This window comes from Megalobrama amblycephala, unplaced genomic scaffold, assembly GCF_018812025.1.
Source record: "Megalobrama amblycephala isolate DHTTF-2021 unplaced genomic scaffold, ASM1881202v1 scaffold199, whole genome shotgun sequence".
Classification (NCBI taxonomy): Eukaryota; Metazoa; Chordata; class Actinopteri; order Cypriniformes; family Xenocyprididae; genus Megalobrama; species Megalobrama amblycephala.
In genome coordinates this window covers 208,250-225,821 of record NW_025953336.1, presented here as the reverse complement: position 1 = coordinate 225,821, position 17,572 = coordinate 208,250, and the positions used below count along the sequence as shown (strand labels likewise).

The 17,572-nt window shown below is 39.1% G+C and overlaps 1 protein-coding gene across 1 annotated transcript; it reads right to left on the bottom strand.

The window, feature by feature from the left end:
- Positions 1-2,498: 2,498 nt before the first annotated feature.
- On the bottom strand, positions 2,499-14,848 carry LOC125260905 (GTPase IMAP family member 9-like). Its single transcript, XM_048179409.1, has 2 exons — positions 14,812-14,848; positions 2,499-3,280 (listed from the first exon to the last, which is right to left on the bottom strand). Exons 1-2 carry the CDS (start codon positions 14,846-14,848, stop codon positions 2,499-2,501), a joined length of 819 nt encoding a protein of 272 aa, XP_048035366.1.
- Between the last annotated feature and the right edge of the window lie 2,724 nt (positions 14,849-17,572).

Here is a 17,572-nt window from a genome sequence, read left to right as displayed (position 1 = left end):
TTTTATGTTAAACTATGTAATTTCAGAGAAACCTCAACTATGCTCGATGCACTTTTCTGCACTTTTCATTCTTTTCTTTTTTGTTCTTTTTTTGAGGTTGATAAATGTCAATGCATTTTATTTATTGAAAAAAGCATGTGACAAAGTCAATCTACCTTTCTCATCCCTCATATTTATTTTATGTTAAAATACAGTGCCCTCCACAATTATTGGCACCCTTAGTAAATATAAGCAAAGGCGGCTGTGAAAATAAATCTGCATTGTTTGTCCTTTTGATCTTTCATTAAAATAATTCACAAAATTCTAACCTTTCGTTGAAGTAAAACAATTGAAAGTGGGAGGAAACTCACATTATGAAGTAAATGTTTTTCTCCAATATTGGCCACAATTATTGGCACCCCTAGAAATTCTTATGAGTAAAATATCTCTTTGTCTAAGTATATTCGCATTCATATTTACATTTTTTTTAGCACACCAGGGTGACTATGAAAATTAAATTATCCAGCCATGACTTCCTGTTCCACAGGAGTATAAACATGAAGAAACACAAAGGCCAAATGTGCAGCAAATGATTGTCGAGCTTCACAAAATAGAAAATGGTTTTAAGAAAAAGCTAATGCATTGAAAATCCCCATTTCCACCATCAGGGCAATAATTAAGAAGTTCCAATCAACTAAAGATGTTACAAATCTGCCTGGAAGAGGACGTGTGTCTAAATCGTCCTAACGGCAGTGAGGAGGAAAGTTTGAGTGGACAAAGACTCTCCAAGGATCACAGCTGGAGAACTGCAGAGATTAGTTGAGTCTTGAGACTCAGAAAGCCTAAAAAAATGATCAAAAGCACCTACATCCCCACAAATTGTTCAGGAGGGTTTCAAGAAAAATCCTCTGCTCTCATCCAGAAACAATCTCCAGCATATTCAGTTGTCAGACACGACTGAATCTTCAAACGGGACCGGCTTCTATGGTCAGATGAAACTAAAAGAAGAACTTTTTGGCAGCAAACCCACCAGATGGGTTTGGTGCACACATGGGTAAAAAGTACCCCATGCCCATGGTTAAATATACTGCTGGATTTTTAATGTTGTGGGCCTATTTTTCTGCTGGAGGTCCTGGACATCTTGTTTAGATACATGGTATTTTGGATTCTAGCAAATACCAACAGATAAAAAAATCAAAACCTGACCACTTCTGCTAGAAATCCAATAATGGGCCATGGTTGGATCTTCCATCAGGACAATGATCCAAAACAAACTTCAGAAACAGTGCAAAACCAACACAAAAATGGGTCACTGAGCACAAAATGAAGCTTCTACCAAGGCCAACCCAGTCCCCTGACCTGAACCCTAAAGAAAATGAGTGGAGTGAACTGAAGAGAAGCACCAACATGGAGCTGGAATCTGAAGAATCTGGAGAGATTCTGTATGAAGGAATGATCTCTGATCTCTGATTGTCAGGTGTTCTCCAAACTCATCAGGCATTATAGAAGAAGACTCGGAACTGTTATGTCGGCAAAAGGAGGTTGCAAAAAGTTTTGAATAAAAGGGTGCCAACAATCGTGGCCAACGTGTTTTGGAGAAGAAAAAAAAATATTTCATAATGTGAGTTTCCCTCCACTTTCAATTATTTTCCGTCAATGAAAGGTTAGACTTTTGTGAATTTTATGAATTAAAGATTAAAAGGAAAAACAATGCAGATTTATTTTCACAGCTGCCTTTGCTCATAATTACTAAGGGTGCCAATAATTGTGGAGGACACTGTATATAATTTCAGAGAAATGTAAACTATGTCCTATGCTCTTTTGTTGAGGACCCTTTTTTTTTTTTTTGAAGGTTGACAAATGCCAATACAATTTATTTATTAAGTATTTGAAAATCATGTGACAAAGTCTATATAACTATATATTGTGAACCTCCTCATGCAGTAAAGGTTGAATAGATGCATTTCTTTGTTATAAATGAAACGCTTGTATAGCAGCAAGAGAGAGAGAGAGAGAGAGAGAGAGAGAGAGAGAGATCGCCTGAGAGAGTAGGCTATTACCTGCGTCTGATATATTGCAAAACATTCATTCTTCAAGTCGATTTCTACAATATTATATCCATTATAAAAGTCTGTTTGAATGTCTGCTGAGGAAAGCGATCTTGTATTTGTCCAGCTAATAATATTAATATATATATATATATATATATATATATATATATATATATAATATCAATTATATATATTAATCAATTATATCAGTCAATTATATCAGTGTCATATGTGTGTGACAAGTGAGAGAGCATTAATGTTTAAAATTAACATTTGGACATAAACATTGTTTCCATAAAAAAAAAAGAAAAAGAAAAAAAAGAAGAATGTTTGGAGACATTTCTTAGAACAAAAAAGTGTTAGCTGGGATATTGCAACAAAATGAAACAATCAACATGGGAATTCAAGGCTAAGCACTTTTTCTTTGACAGCATCCTATAAAGGAAAAATCACATTTTTTTTTGTCTGTTACTGGAGGACACAAATTTTCCTTTGTGCTTTTTCTTTCTCTTGTTTCTCATTCATTTCTTTGATTTCAGACTCATATTTGGCTTTAATGTCCTCCATCTCTCGTCTGACCTCCTCCTCTCTCTTTTTATAGACCAGACAGAGTAATGCTTTCTCAGCCTCATGAAACATTTTGTCATTATAGAAACTGCCATTATTTTCCCACATCATCTTATCGATCTTCTTTAACAGACTCATGACCTGATCATGGTCCTTCTGTTTATTATTGAACACATGATATCGTCCTCCACAGTCATCTATCAGTTGCTGGACGTGTGGATCTCCTTCTTTAATGCAATCTTCAATACTTTGATCTGTGAGATCGTCTCCTCGTGTGAACAGCACCATAGTGTAGGCATCTGCTTTCTGTCCGAAGGTCATCTTGATGAGCTGAAGTGTCTCTCTCTCTTCTGATGTCATCCGGCCGGCAGCGATGACCAGCAGAATCACGTGTGGTCCTGGAAGCAACAGTTCAATGCATCTCATGATCTCCTTGCGGACGTCTTCATTGCTGAGGCATGTGTCAAAGAGTCCTGGTGTGTCCACAACAGTCACAGGTCGTCCACAGACCTCTCCAGTCTTGCTTTGGCAGGTCTTGGTAACAGAATTCATGCAGATCTTTGATTTAAACATATCACTTCCCAGGATTGTGTTTCCAGTTGCACTCTTTCCCACTCCAGTTTTTCCAGTCAGGACAATCCTCACGCACCACACGCCCTTCTCATTGCTGCCAGTGGCGGTGGCTGTGAATCACAAACACAAATATTCTCTATACAATTATCATAGCAAATATTTTGGTAACATTTTCTCAAACACTCCCTTATCTGTCATTGGTCAGTGAAACAGATAGTCCTGCTCTAAATGTCACTGGCTGATTCACAAGTTGATTCTAAAACAGACAATGTTGTGAAAGTGTCACAGTGTTATCGAGCTAGATTTCAGTCAAAACTAAACAAATCCAGCATTTTGCAAACAAGCACAATCTGCTTTGCGATTTAAATATTGACACTCAAGCAAACTGAATGCAAAGCTTAAACACATAACACAACTTGAGAGAAAATGCAGCAGTGTAACAAATAAATGAAGAGTTTGGTTCCAAAACGCAATAACTCCATTTTGATTAATTTGAGTAAAAAGGTGTGGAAAGATGGAAACCACTATTTTCTGTTTAATTTTCTGCATCTTTTGGTTATAAAAATTAATTGATTTCCAAAGGTTTATTTTAAAAACTGATTATTTTTCCCCAAAAATGCAATAAATCCATGACATTTTTTTTTTCAAAATGCAATTAATCAATCAATCAGTATAAAAGTTATTTTTCATATTGAAAATACACAACAAAGTAAGTTGATCCACATTAATGACAGCCTCTTTGTCAATACTAGTCTTGTATACAGGCACTTGACTAAAATTACATTCAGTTGTCGCTCCCAAAATTAATTGAACGAGTCATCTTGTTAATGTTATAAATTACTTGAGTGCCTCATCTTCTTAATCTCCCCTAGTAAATGATTACATTTCGATGACTTGCGTTTCTTCCCCACCGTAGAAATCACCACAGGTTCATCAATGCTGTCAAAATTATTAATTTTACTCTTTTTGTTGATCACAAAGTAAATAAGGAAAACTAGGATGTCAAGTGTATTGAGAGCACCGCCATTACTGTTTACAGTGGGTGGAATGGAGCGCTGTGATTTGAGCGGATATATCGCGTTCTGCGGAGAAGGGAGACTGCCGTTTGACAGAATAACATTTCTGACATGACAGAATAAAACGACGGATATCGCATTTTGCGCAAAATTAATGAAATGACTTTTCAGTACCGACCAGATACAATACTGATTTTGGTGGAAACTCAAATTTTTATGTTTTTTTTTTTTTAAATGCCGTTTATCGCGTTTTGGAACAAAACTCTTCAAATATACAGTTTTACAAATATAAACATATTTCATAAATAAATACAAATAAATCTGTACAAATTGCATATAACCTTTAAGATAAAACCAAAACATACAAATGCATATAATTATCTCTGTTACGTTTGTGAAAGAAAATTGTTATGAGATTCTCTTGGTTTGATTTTCTCACAAATGCAGCTGAGCAACTTCCTCTTCCAAAACAGTAGATGGCATTTGCTGGCTGCTCATTTTCATCAGCTGTATGCACGGTCATGACAAGGTCACTTTAGTTTTGTTCTCAGGGAATGCATTTGCATCTGGTCCTTTCAAGAACTTCCCGATTGTTGATGATGTCTGATACATTGTGAGGCTGTCAGCTATCACACCATCCAGTAAAATGTTGAAGGGCTTTAAACTATTCAAGTTACATCTAGATCAGGGGTTCTCAAATCTGTTCCTCATGACCCCCCACTATACACATTTTGTATGTATCTCGTATCACTTCAGACGTTTGTTCTATTTGACACTAAGTGGACTCCACAGGATATTCCACCATGATTCCAGACCGAGAGAACGTATATGTTCCATTCAAAGGGCAATAAAGTGGGAGAGACTTATGTTGGATATCAGATGTTAAATTTATCCAAAGTTTGTTGGAGTTATAGAAACTTGGTGGCATGTCTAATAAAAACACAGGAAAAAACACCATTCCTTTGCTGGTGTTTTATTTCATTGAGTTCAATGAAAATTTATCTCAATAAAATAAAACACCAACAATTTCATTGCTGTTCAGAAAGCTTACGTCTTGAGCCATGAAATTACCCGGTGTTAAATCAACACCTCTCTGTGTTAATATGGTAACCACTAGCAGGGTGTTAAAAGTAACACTGAAGCAGTTTAATGCAAAAATAGCCATTTTTTTAATCTCCTGACCAGTAGGTGGTGCTGCATCAAAACACAGCATATAACCTCAGGTCATGCTTATAATGACAAGTTTGGTCTTAATATGATAAAGCGTTGAGGAGATACAGCCTTAATGTCTATTTTCACAGGCACTACATAAAATTCGTTTGCACATGTTTTCGAAAACAGTTTGACAAATCAACTTGAATTCCATAACTTTTTGTTTTTTAACCAAATTTCATAATTTTCCTGCAAGCGTTTCTATGGGCTGCCATAGACTCAAGAGCAGAAGAAGAAGAAGAAAAATAAGACTGGCAACAGATAAAATAGGTGCCTACACACCTTCTGTGCTTGGCCCCTAATAATAGTGCAAATATAGTGTCAGAATGTGTTATTGTGTGAAATAAGAGGCTTTCCTGTAACTCAAACAGTATCATGGTGCTCACAACGCCAAGGTCATTGGTTCGATTCATGAACTGATTATATGTGAACTTTGAATTGTGTGTAAGCCACTTTGAATAAAGCATCTGCGAAATGCAAATGTTTAATACTTACATTTCGGTCGCGTTACAGTCTTTTGTTGAAATGAATTCATCATGGGATCTAAGGAGGAAGAAGATTATTAATCAATTATTACTGAGCAGTTTCCAAACTGATTTTTTGTGTGTCTGATAGTGTCTGATTTTGCTACTGACAGAATCCAACAGGTCATGAGAAATAAAGGGCTGTTATCAAAAAGGACAATCTTGCCTTTGTGAGTCCTGAATGGTTTTCAATGAGTGCATCAATAGCAAACACACCTGTTTAACAAGAGTTTAAGAACTTAAAGGTGCCCTAGAATTAAAAATTGAATTTATCTTGGCATAGTTAAATAACAAGAGTTCAGTACATGGAAATGACATACAGTGAGTTTCAAACTCCATTGTTTCCTCCTTCTTATATAAATCTCATTTGTTTAAAAGACCTCCGAAAAACAGGTGAATCTCAACATAACAACGACTGTTACGTAACAGTCGGGGTGTACGCCCCCAATATTTGCATATGCCAGCCCATGATTGAGGCATTACACAAGGGCAGAACGTCTGGATGTGCACAGCTGAATCATCAGACTAGGTAAGCAAGCAAGGACAATAGCGAAAAATGACAGATGGAGCGATAATAACTGACATGATTCATGATAACATGATATTTTTAGTGATATTTGTAAACTGTCTCTCTAAATGTTTCGTTAGCATGTTGCTAATGTACTGTTAAATGTGGTTAAAGTTACCATCGTTTCTTACTGTATTCACGGAGACAAGAGCCGTCGCTATTTTCATTTTTAAACACTTGCAGTCTGTATAATGCATAAACACAACTTCATTCTTTATAAATCTCTCCAACAGTGCGTAATGTTAGCCGTTAGCCACAGACCATAGCCTCAAACTCATTCAATATAAAATGTAAACACCCAAATAAATACTATACTCACATGATCCGATGTATGCATGCAGCATGCATGACGAACACTTTGTAAAGATCCATTTTGAGGGTTATATTAGCTGTGTAAACTTTGTTTATGCTGTGATAGAGTCGAGAGCTCGGGAGGGGGCAGAGAGCGCGAGCATTTAAAGGGACCGCAACCTGAAATCGGCTCGTTTCTAATTATGCCCCAAAATTAATTAAAAAAATTAATTAAAAAAAATATATGGGGTATTTTGAGCTGAAACTTCACAGACACATTCAGGGGACACCTTAGACTTATATTACATCTTGTAAAAAAAAAGTTCTAGGGCACCTTTAAGAATAATGTTACATAAAGTAAAATACATGTACCCTATTCTCTGAGGTGAATATATCAATGTTCATCGTAACAAACAAGTTTCGGTCACGTCGGTCATTCTGACTGGCTCTCATCTGACAATCAGAGTTCTGGTATGGAGATATTTAACTCAGTGCAGAAAGCACACTAACAACATGTCTAAATCAGATGTGAGCGGCACAACACAACAAATTCCCGACAGTAAATGGATTGCCCGTCCTATTTTTGATGTAGTCCAAATGCTTTGCAACGGTTGGTTTGTCGCGTCTGGTGTAGACATGGTGTGACATTTTTTGAGGAATTCTTGGCTATTTCATGTTGCGTATTTAAGGATTATGCACTTAATGAATAAATGAAATAATGATCACTTCGGCAGATTGCAATGGAGGAAGAGAATGTTAGTGATCAACTACATGAACTTCATTTGTTGAGTACGCTACGCCACAAATCGCAGGACTACTTGCATTACAAATTTGAGCCTTTTTTGGGCTACTGAAATCCTTGGGACCAGATGGGGTTGATAAAGTAGTAATACATTATATGGTGAGAAGCAATGCCAGGGCAATACTTGCCATTTCCTACACTGTTTATTAACAGCATTCAGAGTCTGAGAAAAGAGACGTCATTACTATTACAAGAAAAAGAGAGAGGGGAGAGATTAAAACTCAGCTCCTTACTCTGAAGCACATCAAAATCCCTGGTGTTAAAGGTGCCCTAGAACCCCTTTTCACAAAATGTAATATAAGTCTAAGGTGTCCACCGAATGTGTCTGTGAAGTTTCAGCTCAAAATACCCCACAGATTTTTTATTATACCATGTTTTAACTGCCTATTTTGGTGCATAATTAAAAATGTGCAGATTCTATGTGTGTCCCCTTTAAATGCTCACGCTCCCTGCCCCCAAGCTCGCAAGTCTATAATACATTGCGTAAACAAAGTTCACACAGCTAATATAACCATCAAAATGGATCTTTACAAAGAGTTTGTTATGCAGCATATCAGATCATGCAAATATAGTATTTATTTGGATGTTTAAATTTGATTCTGAATGAGTCTGATAATGCTGCATGGCTAAAGCTAACATTACACACTGTTGGAGAGATTTATAAAGAATGAAGTTGTGTTTATGAATTATACAGACTGCAAGTGTTTAAAAATGAAAATAGCGACGGCTCTTGTCTCCGTGAATACAGTAAGAAACTATAGTAACTTTAACCACATTTAACAGTACATTAGCAACATGCTAACAAAACATTTAGAAAGACAATTTACAAATATCACTAAAAATATCATGATATCATGGATCATGTCAGTTATTATTGCTCCATCTGCCATTTTTCGCTGTTGTTCTTGCTTGCTTACCAGCATAAAGTCTGTTTATTCAGCTGTGTAGCTCCAGGCGTTAATACTGGCTTGTCTAATGCCTTGAACATGGGCTGGCATATGCAAATATTGGGGCGTACATATTAATGATCCCGACTGTTGTGTCACAGTCGGTGTTATGTTGAGATTCGCCTGTTCTTCGGAGGTCTTTTGCACAAATCAAATTTAAATAAGAAGGAGGAAACAATGGTGTTTGAGACTCACTGTATGTCATTTCCATGTACTGAACTCTTGTTATTTAACTATGCTGAGGTAAATTCAATTTTACAGTCTATGGCACCTTTAAATTAACACTGCTCTGTGTCTATAGCAGTTACAGAGTTTACAGAGTTTTAAAGTGTCACTCTATATACTAACTACAGAACAAATTTTAGATCAGCAAATCTAGCTACTTTATGGTGATGACAGAATCAACTGTAGTGATTTTACTTTCACCCATCCAAGGATGCTAAGTAAAATAGGGATTGAATTAATGTGTTTTTCAAATCCCCTATTATAAAAACCAGAGAAAAGAAAGAAGGGAACAGGATCGGCAATGGACATCAAGATGGGGTAACACTTTAGAATACTGATCCTTCTGTGAGGAAGGCGGTTTGATCTGCCTTGTGTTTCTACCTCTGTTTGTCCGAAGCGCATGGCTGTCTCGTTTGTCCACTCACGCACTCCGACGCGTGGTGTATTTGTTCGTTCGCCATGTGCTTTGGCACGTGTTGTTGTGTTGTTTGTGCCATGTGTTCAACTGTCTATTGTTGCCTCGACCTCTTGTTACCCTGTTAAAGACCCCCTGCGGTGAAAATCAAGTTTTTTATGTTGTTTATATGCCTATGTAGTGTTTAAATATGCTTTAAGACAAACCATGTGCAAATTCATAAGTCAGCACCATTGCTGAGTATTTTATGTTTGAAACTGCAGTAAACCAAAAACCCGTGGTTTGAAATCGTGGATGTTTGTGACGTCACAGACTACCTTGTAACCAATCACAACAATGTACTGGCAGGCTTTAGCATATCATTAACTATGACTGCTCTGAAGCAGGAAAGTCTCGAGAGAAGCCAGGTTATCCCAGTATATTTTCAGTTGATATGAAAAATTGTGTAGATTTAGCAATATAGCGAGTCTATTACGATGTTATGATGAACTATAAGCCTTTCTCCACTGACGTTCTGAGTTGTTCAAAGCATTTGTAAGGATACTGATTGTTAGAAGGCAGCTGTCTGACTCTGAGATGAAGAACAGGAACATGGTTTGTGTAACATTAGCAACACATTATTAGCTGTTTGATAACATAGTCAAGCAAAAGGCTAATCATATTAATTCATATAAATTAATGACAGAACCGTCGCAAGGGCTGTGCCTAGTGTGCGAGCTCATAGTGGCTCACGCCAAAGTAAAGTGACAGCTGACTTGAAGTAAAGCCAATAAAGTTCATGTTTTTGTGCTTTGAAATATTTCAATACTATAAAACACAGCTAAAACAATATCTGAGTGTGTGCGTGTGAGCGTGATTCATGTGCATATGTCAGTCAGTGTGGCCTCACATGTCAAGTTCTGAGAGAGATATTCAGTCCATTATAAATTCTGATTTTGGCCGCCTCTGGAATGGATTAAACCATAGATATTAGCCGACCTGATAAGTTCAAGTAAATACGCTGGAAGTTCGCACTCGTTCAAGGATGTGCATTTATTTCATGTACGGAGAAGGCACGGGCGCCTGCAGGATTTAATCTGAATGTTTTTTAAATCTGAAACCTCCAAAAAGCAACGAAATTGTCAAACATTCATTTGGCGGAAGTTCACAGAGGAAAACGGCTGCTTGTTCTCTCGATACTGTCTGATTTACTGTGAAATCGCTTCATATGATTCAGTGAGAGAGCAGTCCAATGAATACAAGTGGATTCAGACCGTTTTGCAACGGCGTTTTACCAATTCATAATTAAAAACACAATTTAAGCGTCAGAAAATCTGCGTAGTTCAGTTGCACAGCTGTTAAACTGAATATACAAAGCGAAGCAAGATTCTTTTCTTAAATATCCACAAAACAAACAACAAATTGCTCATCACTACAGCAACATTAGACTCTCCGAGCTGGCGTGAGTGAGTGGAGGCATGGTTAATTTGCATAATTATTGATCCGTGTATATTAAAGGGATAGTTCACCCAAAAGTGAATATTTGATGTTTATCTGCTTACCCCCAGCGCATTCAAGATGTAGGTGACTTATTTCTTCAGTAGAAAACAAATGATGATTTTTAACTGCAACCATTGCCGTCTGTCAGTCAAATAATGCGAGTGAATGGGAACTCTATAAGAGTTGAAAAAACTCTTTAATAAGATTTGAAAAAACGTGCATAGACAAATCCAAATTAAACCCTGCGGCTCGTGACGGCACATTGATGTCCTAAGACACTAAACGATTGGTTTGTGTGAGAAACCGAACAGTATTTATATAATTTTTTACCTCTAAAACACCACTATGTCCAACTGCATTCAGCATTCGCTTAGTGAGGTCCGATCGCACTCTGACTACAGCAGTGATGTCTCGTGCATATACTTCAATGTGTGCTAGACATCACTGCTGTTGTCAGAGCGTGATCAGACTCAAACAGTATCATGGTGCTCACAACGCCAAGGTCATTGGTTCGATTCATGAACTGATTATATGTGAACTTTGAATGCTGTATAAGCCACTTTGAATAAAGCATCTGCGAAACGAAAATGTTTAATACTCACATTTTGGTCGCGTCAAATGGGTTACAGATTTTTCTCTCTTTTGTTGAAATGAATTCATCATGGGATCTAAGAAGGAAGAAGATTATTAATCAATTATTACTGAGCAGTTTCCAAAATACAAAGTTCAGTCATGAAACTCTAACCAAGCGCTGATTGGTTCTTTCTACACCATGGCATCAGCCAATCGGGAGTAATTCCATATCCACGTAACCATATATATCGTACCCTAGCCTGCGATCAACAAGCTGCGCAATGTGAAGCGCTGTTATCCCTCCTCCTCCCCAGCGCCACCTGTAGAGATCTGCTACGGGGTTCTACCATTCTTGCAGCAGCCTCTTCCTTGTTGTTTTATTTGACTAAGCTAAACAATTTGTATTTGCTCAGCAGCAACAGCAGCAGTAACTGCAGCAGCAGTAGCAGCAGCAACAGCAGCAGCGTAGCAGATCTCGTACGCCAAAATCAAGCCATGTATACTTCATACCCCATGCCAATAAATGCTGGTTGAATTAAATCCACTCCGAGAGTTGTCATGATTGAACTGACTTTTTGTTTTTAATAGTGTATCTGATTTTGCTACTGACAGAATCCAACAGGTCATGAGGAATAAAGGGCTGTTAACAAAAAGGACAATCTTTCCTTTGTGAGTCCTGAATGGTTTTCAATGAGTGCATCAATAACAAACACACCTGTTTAACAAGAGTTTAAGAACTTAAGAATAATGTTACATACACAAATGTGCCAACAGGTGGCAGTATATCACCAAATATAACGGATGGGTTGCGGTAAATATCCACATTACTGTATTAGTTCATACTGGCCCAGATTGTATGAGTCTCGGACAGAGAGAGTCTTTGTTATTGGTTTATTTTGTGCAGTATTGTGTGCGTTAAGTGATTAAAGGATTAGTCCACTTTTAAATACACTTTTCCTGATAAATTTACTCACCCCCATGTCATCCAAGATGTTCATGTCTTTCTTTCGTCAGTCGAAAAGAAATGAAGGTTTTTGAGGAAAACATTCCAGGATTTTTCTCCTTACAGTGGATTTCAATGGCTACCAACAGATTGAAGGTCAAAATTACAGTTTCAGTGCAGCTTCAAGGGCTTTAAACGATACCAGACGAGTAATAAGGGTCTTATCTAGCGAATCGATCGGTCATTTTCGAAAAAAATACAACCGTTTATGCTTTATAAACAAAATATAGCATTGAACGTACTTTCCGCTTCCGCATTCTTCATAACGCTTACGCTGAATGTTCTGCGCCTTCCCTATTCTACTTACCGAACGAACGCGGCGCCAGTTTAGTTTTTTTCCGTGACTTGAATAGGGAAGGCGTAGGACATTCAGCGTAAGCGTTATGAAGAATGCGGAAGCGGAAAGTACGTTCAAGGCGATATTTTGTTTATAAAGCATAAACGGTTGTATTTTTTTCGAAAATGACCGATCGATTCGCTAGATAAGACCCTTATTACTCGTCTGGTATCGTTTAAAGCCCTTGAAGCTGCACTGAAACTGTAATTTTGACCTTCAATCTGTTGGTAGCCATTGAAATCCACTGTAAGGAGAAAAATCCTGGAATGTTTTCCTCAAAAACCTTCATTTCTTTTCGACTGACGAAAGAAAGACATGAACATCTTGGATGACATGGGGGTGAGTAAATTTATCAGGAAAAGTGTATTTAAAACTGGACTAATCCTTTAACTTAACTGTTAAATGATTGAATATAATTATTTTGTTGAAAGTGTATCTGTTGTTGCATGTCTCCCTCACCACAGTTTCATGACCGCAATTGTTCAGTGTGATACTAAACTTATTGATTATTAAAACTAATTTTGATGTCACTGTGTTTAGTATTCTGTTTGCACCTTATTGTGTATCTTTAAGACGCTATTTTAATCATCGCAGTTTCAGTGTTCGTTTACCTCACTATGTCACTCAATATTGATAAGAAATATGATTTATAGCCTATGTCATTTAATTCAGTGATAGTGTGTAACCTATTGTATTTTCTAGGAAACAACACACATACATATAAACACTCTTCTCAAACAGCATCCTAAGATTGTTTTAGCCTATATCAACTGGATTAAAGTTTTATTTTTTGGAAATCTGGAGTATTGCACCTCATTTTAATGGAAGAGCTAGGAGGAGGAAGACAGTTTAACACACATGATATCACAGCCTCTCCTACATGACGAATAAAAATAACAAAAAAATTATGTAGCGTAATATAATTTTATTTCAGACGAATGAGTAAAATAAATATAATCTAAAAGTTTTTAGTATTATAGAATAATCTGGCATCTTTCTGAAGGCACTCTGCCTGCGCTTGAGATGTTGAATGCTCTGTTGATTATTAAACATGTTAATTACACAAATAAAATGTTTAGCGTACATTTATTGAACAGTGATTGATCAGCCTACATGTATTTATTTATTGTAAATTTTATTATTAAGTGAAGTAAACATTTTGCTGAAATGTGTTCGTTGCTCTAGCAACAGTAGAATCCGGGTACAGTGTGTTTCAGAATCAGTCATTGTAAAAATATGCTGCTGCTTCTTTCCACACCCAGCCAGAGGTCTCCGTTTCAACATTAAGACTTTTTCATTGCACACATGTAGTCACTTCACTCTGGACTACATTTCCCACAATCCCTCAGCTAGGCACTGATCACACTCACACCTGTTTCCCATCAGGTTCCCTTTATAAGCTGCACTCCTTCACACACACTTTGCTGAGTATTGTTTAGCCTTATTTTCAACCTTGTCTCCATATTCTGTGTGCCTTGCCTTGCCTGCGTTTTTGACCCTGGAAAGTTTCTTTGTTTGATGATCATTTGCTGCCTGCCTTGACCATAGCCTGTGTTTGGATTACTCTTTTGCCTTGCCTTCCTGAATCTGTTTGCTGGTGTATGACCTACTGCCTGTACGACTACGCTTTTATTAATAAAGCCTGCACGTGGATTTCCAACTCTGTTGTCCCGTCCCATCCGTTTCAGAATACTCCACCATACCAAGATCCAGCTGCTTTTATGAGCGTTTCCAGCCACAACATGGATCCAGCAGTACGTCTTGTCCGCCTACGTCAAGGTAATTGTACCCTTGAGGTCCACATCCAAAAGTTTCTGGACATTGCACATTTATCTGACTTGCCTGACTTTGCTCTCATTGACTTCTTCTGTCATGGATTAAATAAACCACTGCAAGATTATTTAATCAGTTATGGTCCTCGAGGGTCACTCTTTGAATTTTTGGATTTTGCTCTACTGTTAACTGGCTCTCTTTTCACTGCGGAGGTCGTGGAGGAATGCAACATTACTCCAGTGCCTTTAATGGTGGCTGCGCTAGAACCCACTCACAAAATGGTGGCCACCACAACGCCAAGTCAAGTCACAGTTGATTTTCATGAGCCCAGTCAAGTCACAGTTGATCTTCGTGATCCACGTCACATCTCAGCAGATCGTCCAGAGTCGAGTCACATCACATCTCCGCTGATCTTTTAGAACCTTGCAACATTATGTCTGACACCCCAGAGTCACGTCTTGTTGTGGTTGTCATACCACAACCCTCCTCTGTTCTGTTGGGGGAACCCGTCATCGGATGTCAGAGGTTGGCATCCAGCGTGGAGGATCCACCGCTGGTGTCAATTTGAACAACTGGTTTCTCCAAACCAACTAATTTTAGTCCTCCTGCTCTTTAACTGATTCCCCTGTCTGCAGCACTCCCCATAATGGGGGTCGCCTTATGGTGTACCTGGGCCGTGTACATTACCGCTGAATCTCCAGAGGTGGCGGCATACGCTGCAGAACCTCACGAAGTGGTGGTGCTTGCTTCAGCTACATGCACGGTGGTGGCGTCCAGCGACACACTCTCATCCTATCCTGAATCAGCCACAGAGTCCGTTGATGAACTCTTGTCCTCTCTCGACCCAGTATGTCTTTTTTTTTTTTGATAGTCAAAAATCTAAGCGGCAACTGTTTACTTGTAATAATGACTTTTAAGTACATATCCTGGGGAAATGGGGTATACTTTGGTTAATGGGTTAACCTCCAGGTTATTTGTCTTTTTGCTTTCATAATATTGTTATATTGTTATATATTATATATTGTTATATGTATATCCGCTGCAGACCCTCAAGAGGTGTCAGTGGTACCCAGCTATGAACTTTCGCCCCATCCTGTTACGGATAAGGAGGCCGTCTATGAACTTTTGCCCTGTCCTGTCATGGCTATGGAGGCTGTCTATGAACTTTTGCCCTGTCCTGTCACGGCTAAGGAGGCTGTCTATGAACTTTTGCCCTGTCCTGTCACAGCTAAGGAAGCAGTCTATGAACTTTCGCCTTGTCCTGTCACAGCTAAGGTGGCTATCTGTGAGACCTCAGCCAAGATGGTTGCCACACCTGAGCCATCAGAGATTGCAGTGTTGGCCATTATAGCCACAACCATTTGGTGCATGTGGGCTACACACACATCAGCTCCAGTTCCAGAGCCCCCTCCAGTCCATCAGTCCACTCCAGAGTTTGCCGTGGTCCCAGAACCCAGCCTCGTGGGCTATGGACTTCCTGTCTGCCTGGATACACGGAGGTCATCCCTGAGTTTACCGTTTACCTCGACACATGACCACGGAGGTCATCCCTGAAGTTTCCCGTCTGCCTTGACATGACCATAGAGGTCGTACCAGAGCTGTCCGTTTGTTCCAAAGCAACCGCAGAGGTTGTTCCTGAACTGTCTGCTCCCCTCTACATGACCAGGGGACCTTCCAGTCAGAGTCCTGGAGGGCTTTTCTGAGCTCCCTGCCTGTACTGTCATGGCCCTAGTGGCCTATATTAACCTCTCTGTGCTTCATGTTTAAGTTTCTCCTGTTCAGCCATGTTGTTGGTCGTCTGCTCTGCCGAGGGAGTCTTCAAGCCCAGCTGATCTACTGTGGTGGTCATCTGCTCCATCATGGGGGTCTTCAAGACCATCTGATCTACTGTGGTGGTCGTCTGCTCTATTGTGGGGGTCTTCAAGCTTATCTGAACTGCTTTGGTGGTTGTCTGCTCCACCGTGGGGGTCTTCAAGTTTGTTGCCCTGGTCATCTGTCCAGCCTTCTTCGCCCTGGTCGTCTGCCCTATTTCAGTTTTCAGGATGTCTTCCTTTCCATGGACCTGGCCCTCCATTCCACCCCTGTTCTGCCCCCGCTCCACCTCCCTCCAAGATTTAGAAGTGTCTGGAAGCCACTCCTTTGGGGGGTTCTGTCACATTTCTACCCACTGCTTCTTCCTTCCACTCCCCATCAGAGGTCTCAGTTTCATCATTAAGACTTTTTCATTGCACACACACAGTCACTTCAATCTGGACTACATTTCCCACAATCCCTCAGCTAGGCACTGATCACACTCACACCTGTTTCCCATCAGGTTCCCTTTAAGCTGCACTCCTTCACGCACACTTTGCTGAGTATTGTTTAACCTTTGTTCTACCTTGTCCCTGTGTTCCTTGTCTTTGCCTAGCCTTGCCTGTGTTTTGACCCTGGACTGTTTCCTTGTTTGATGATTGTTTGCTGCCTGCCTTGACCATAGCCTGTGTTTGGATTACTCTTTTGCCTTGCCTTTCTGGATCTGTTTGCTGGTGTATGACCCACTGCCTGTACAACTACGCTCTTATGAATAAAGCCTGCACGTGGATCTTCAACTCCATTGTCCCGCTCTCCTATGTTACAGCCACAGTGTATAGTTGTCATTTTCATGCTACTAATATTTTTTTGTTTTATATATGTCATGAAGGTCTCTATAATCATCCAAACAAGACGAATCTTACAAGAGATCTATAGGTTTTTTTTTTTTTTTTTTGTATACTTAGTCAAAAATCTAAGCGGCAACTATAGTTAACTTGTAATAATGACTTTTAAGTACATATCCTGGGGAAATGGGGTATACTTTGGTTAATGGGTTAATAAATCAAGGTTATTGGTCTTTTTGCTTTCATAATATTGTTATATTGTTATATATTATATATTGTATATTGTTGTATATTACGTGACTCTGAAAGATCAGCTGAGACATGACGAGGCTCTGGAAGATTTGCTGATACGTGACGAGGCTCTGGAAGATCTACTGAGACGTGACGAGGCTCTGGAAGATCTGCTGAGACGTGATGAGGCTCTAGGAGATCTGCTGAAACGTGACGAGGCTGTGGAAGATCTGTTGAGATATGACGAGGCTCTTGAAGATCTGATGAGACGTGACGAGGCTCTGGAAGATCTGCTGAGACAGGACGAGGCTCTGGAAGATCTGCTGAGACGTGACGAGGCTCTGGAAGATCTGCTGAGACGTGACGAGGC

Coding starts and splice junctions, on each gene's coding strand:
- LOC125260905 (XM_048179409.1), bottom strand. CDS start 14,848: ATGACGGGTTCCCCCAACAGAACAGAGGAGGGTTGTG. Junction 3,281..14,811: donor CAGAACAGAGGAGGGTTGTG/GTATGACAACCA, acceptor TGTGATTCACAG/CCACCGCCACTGGCAGCAAT.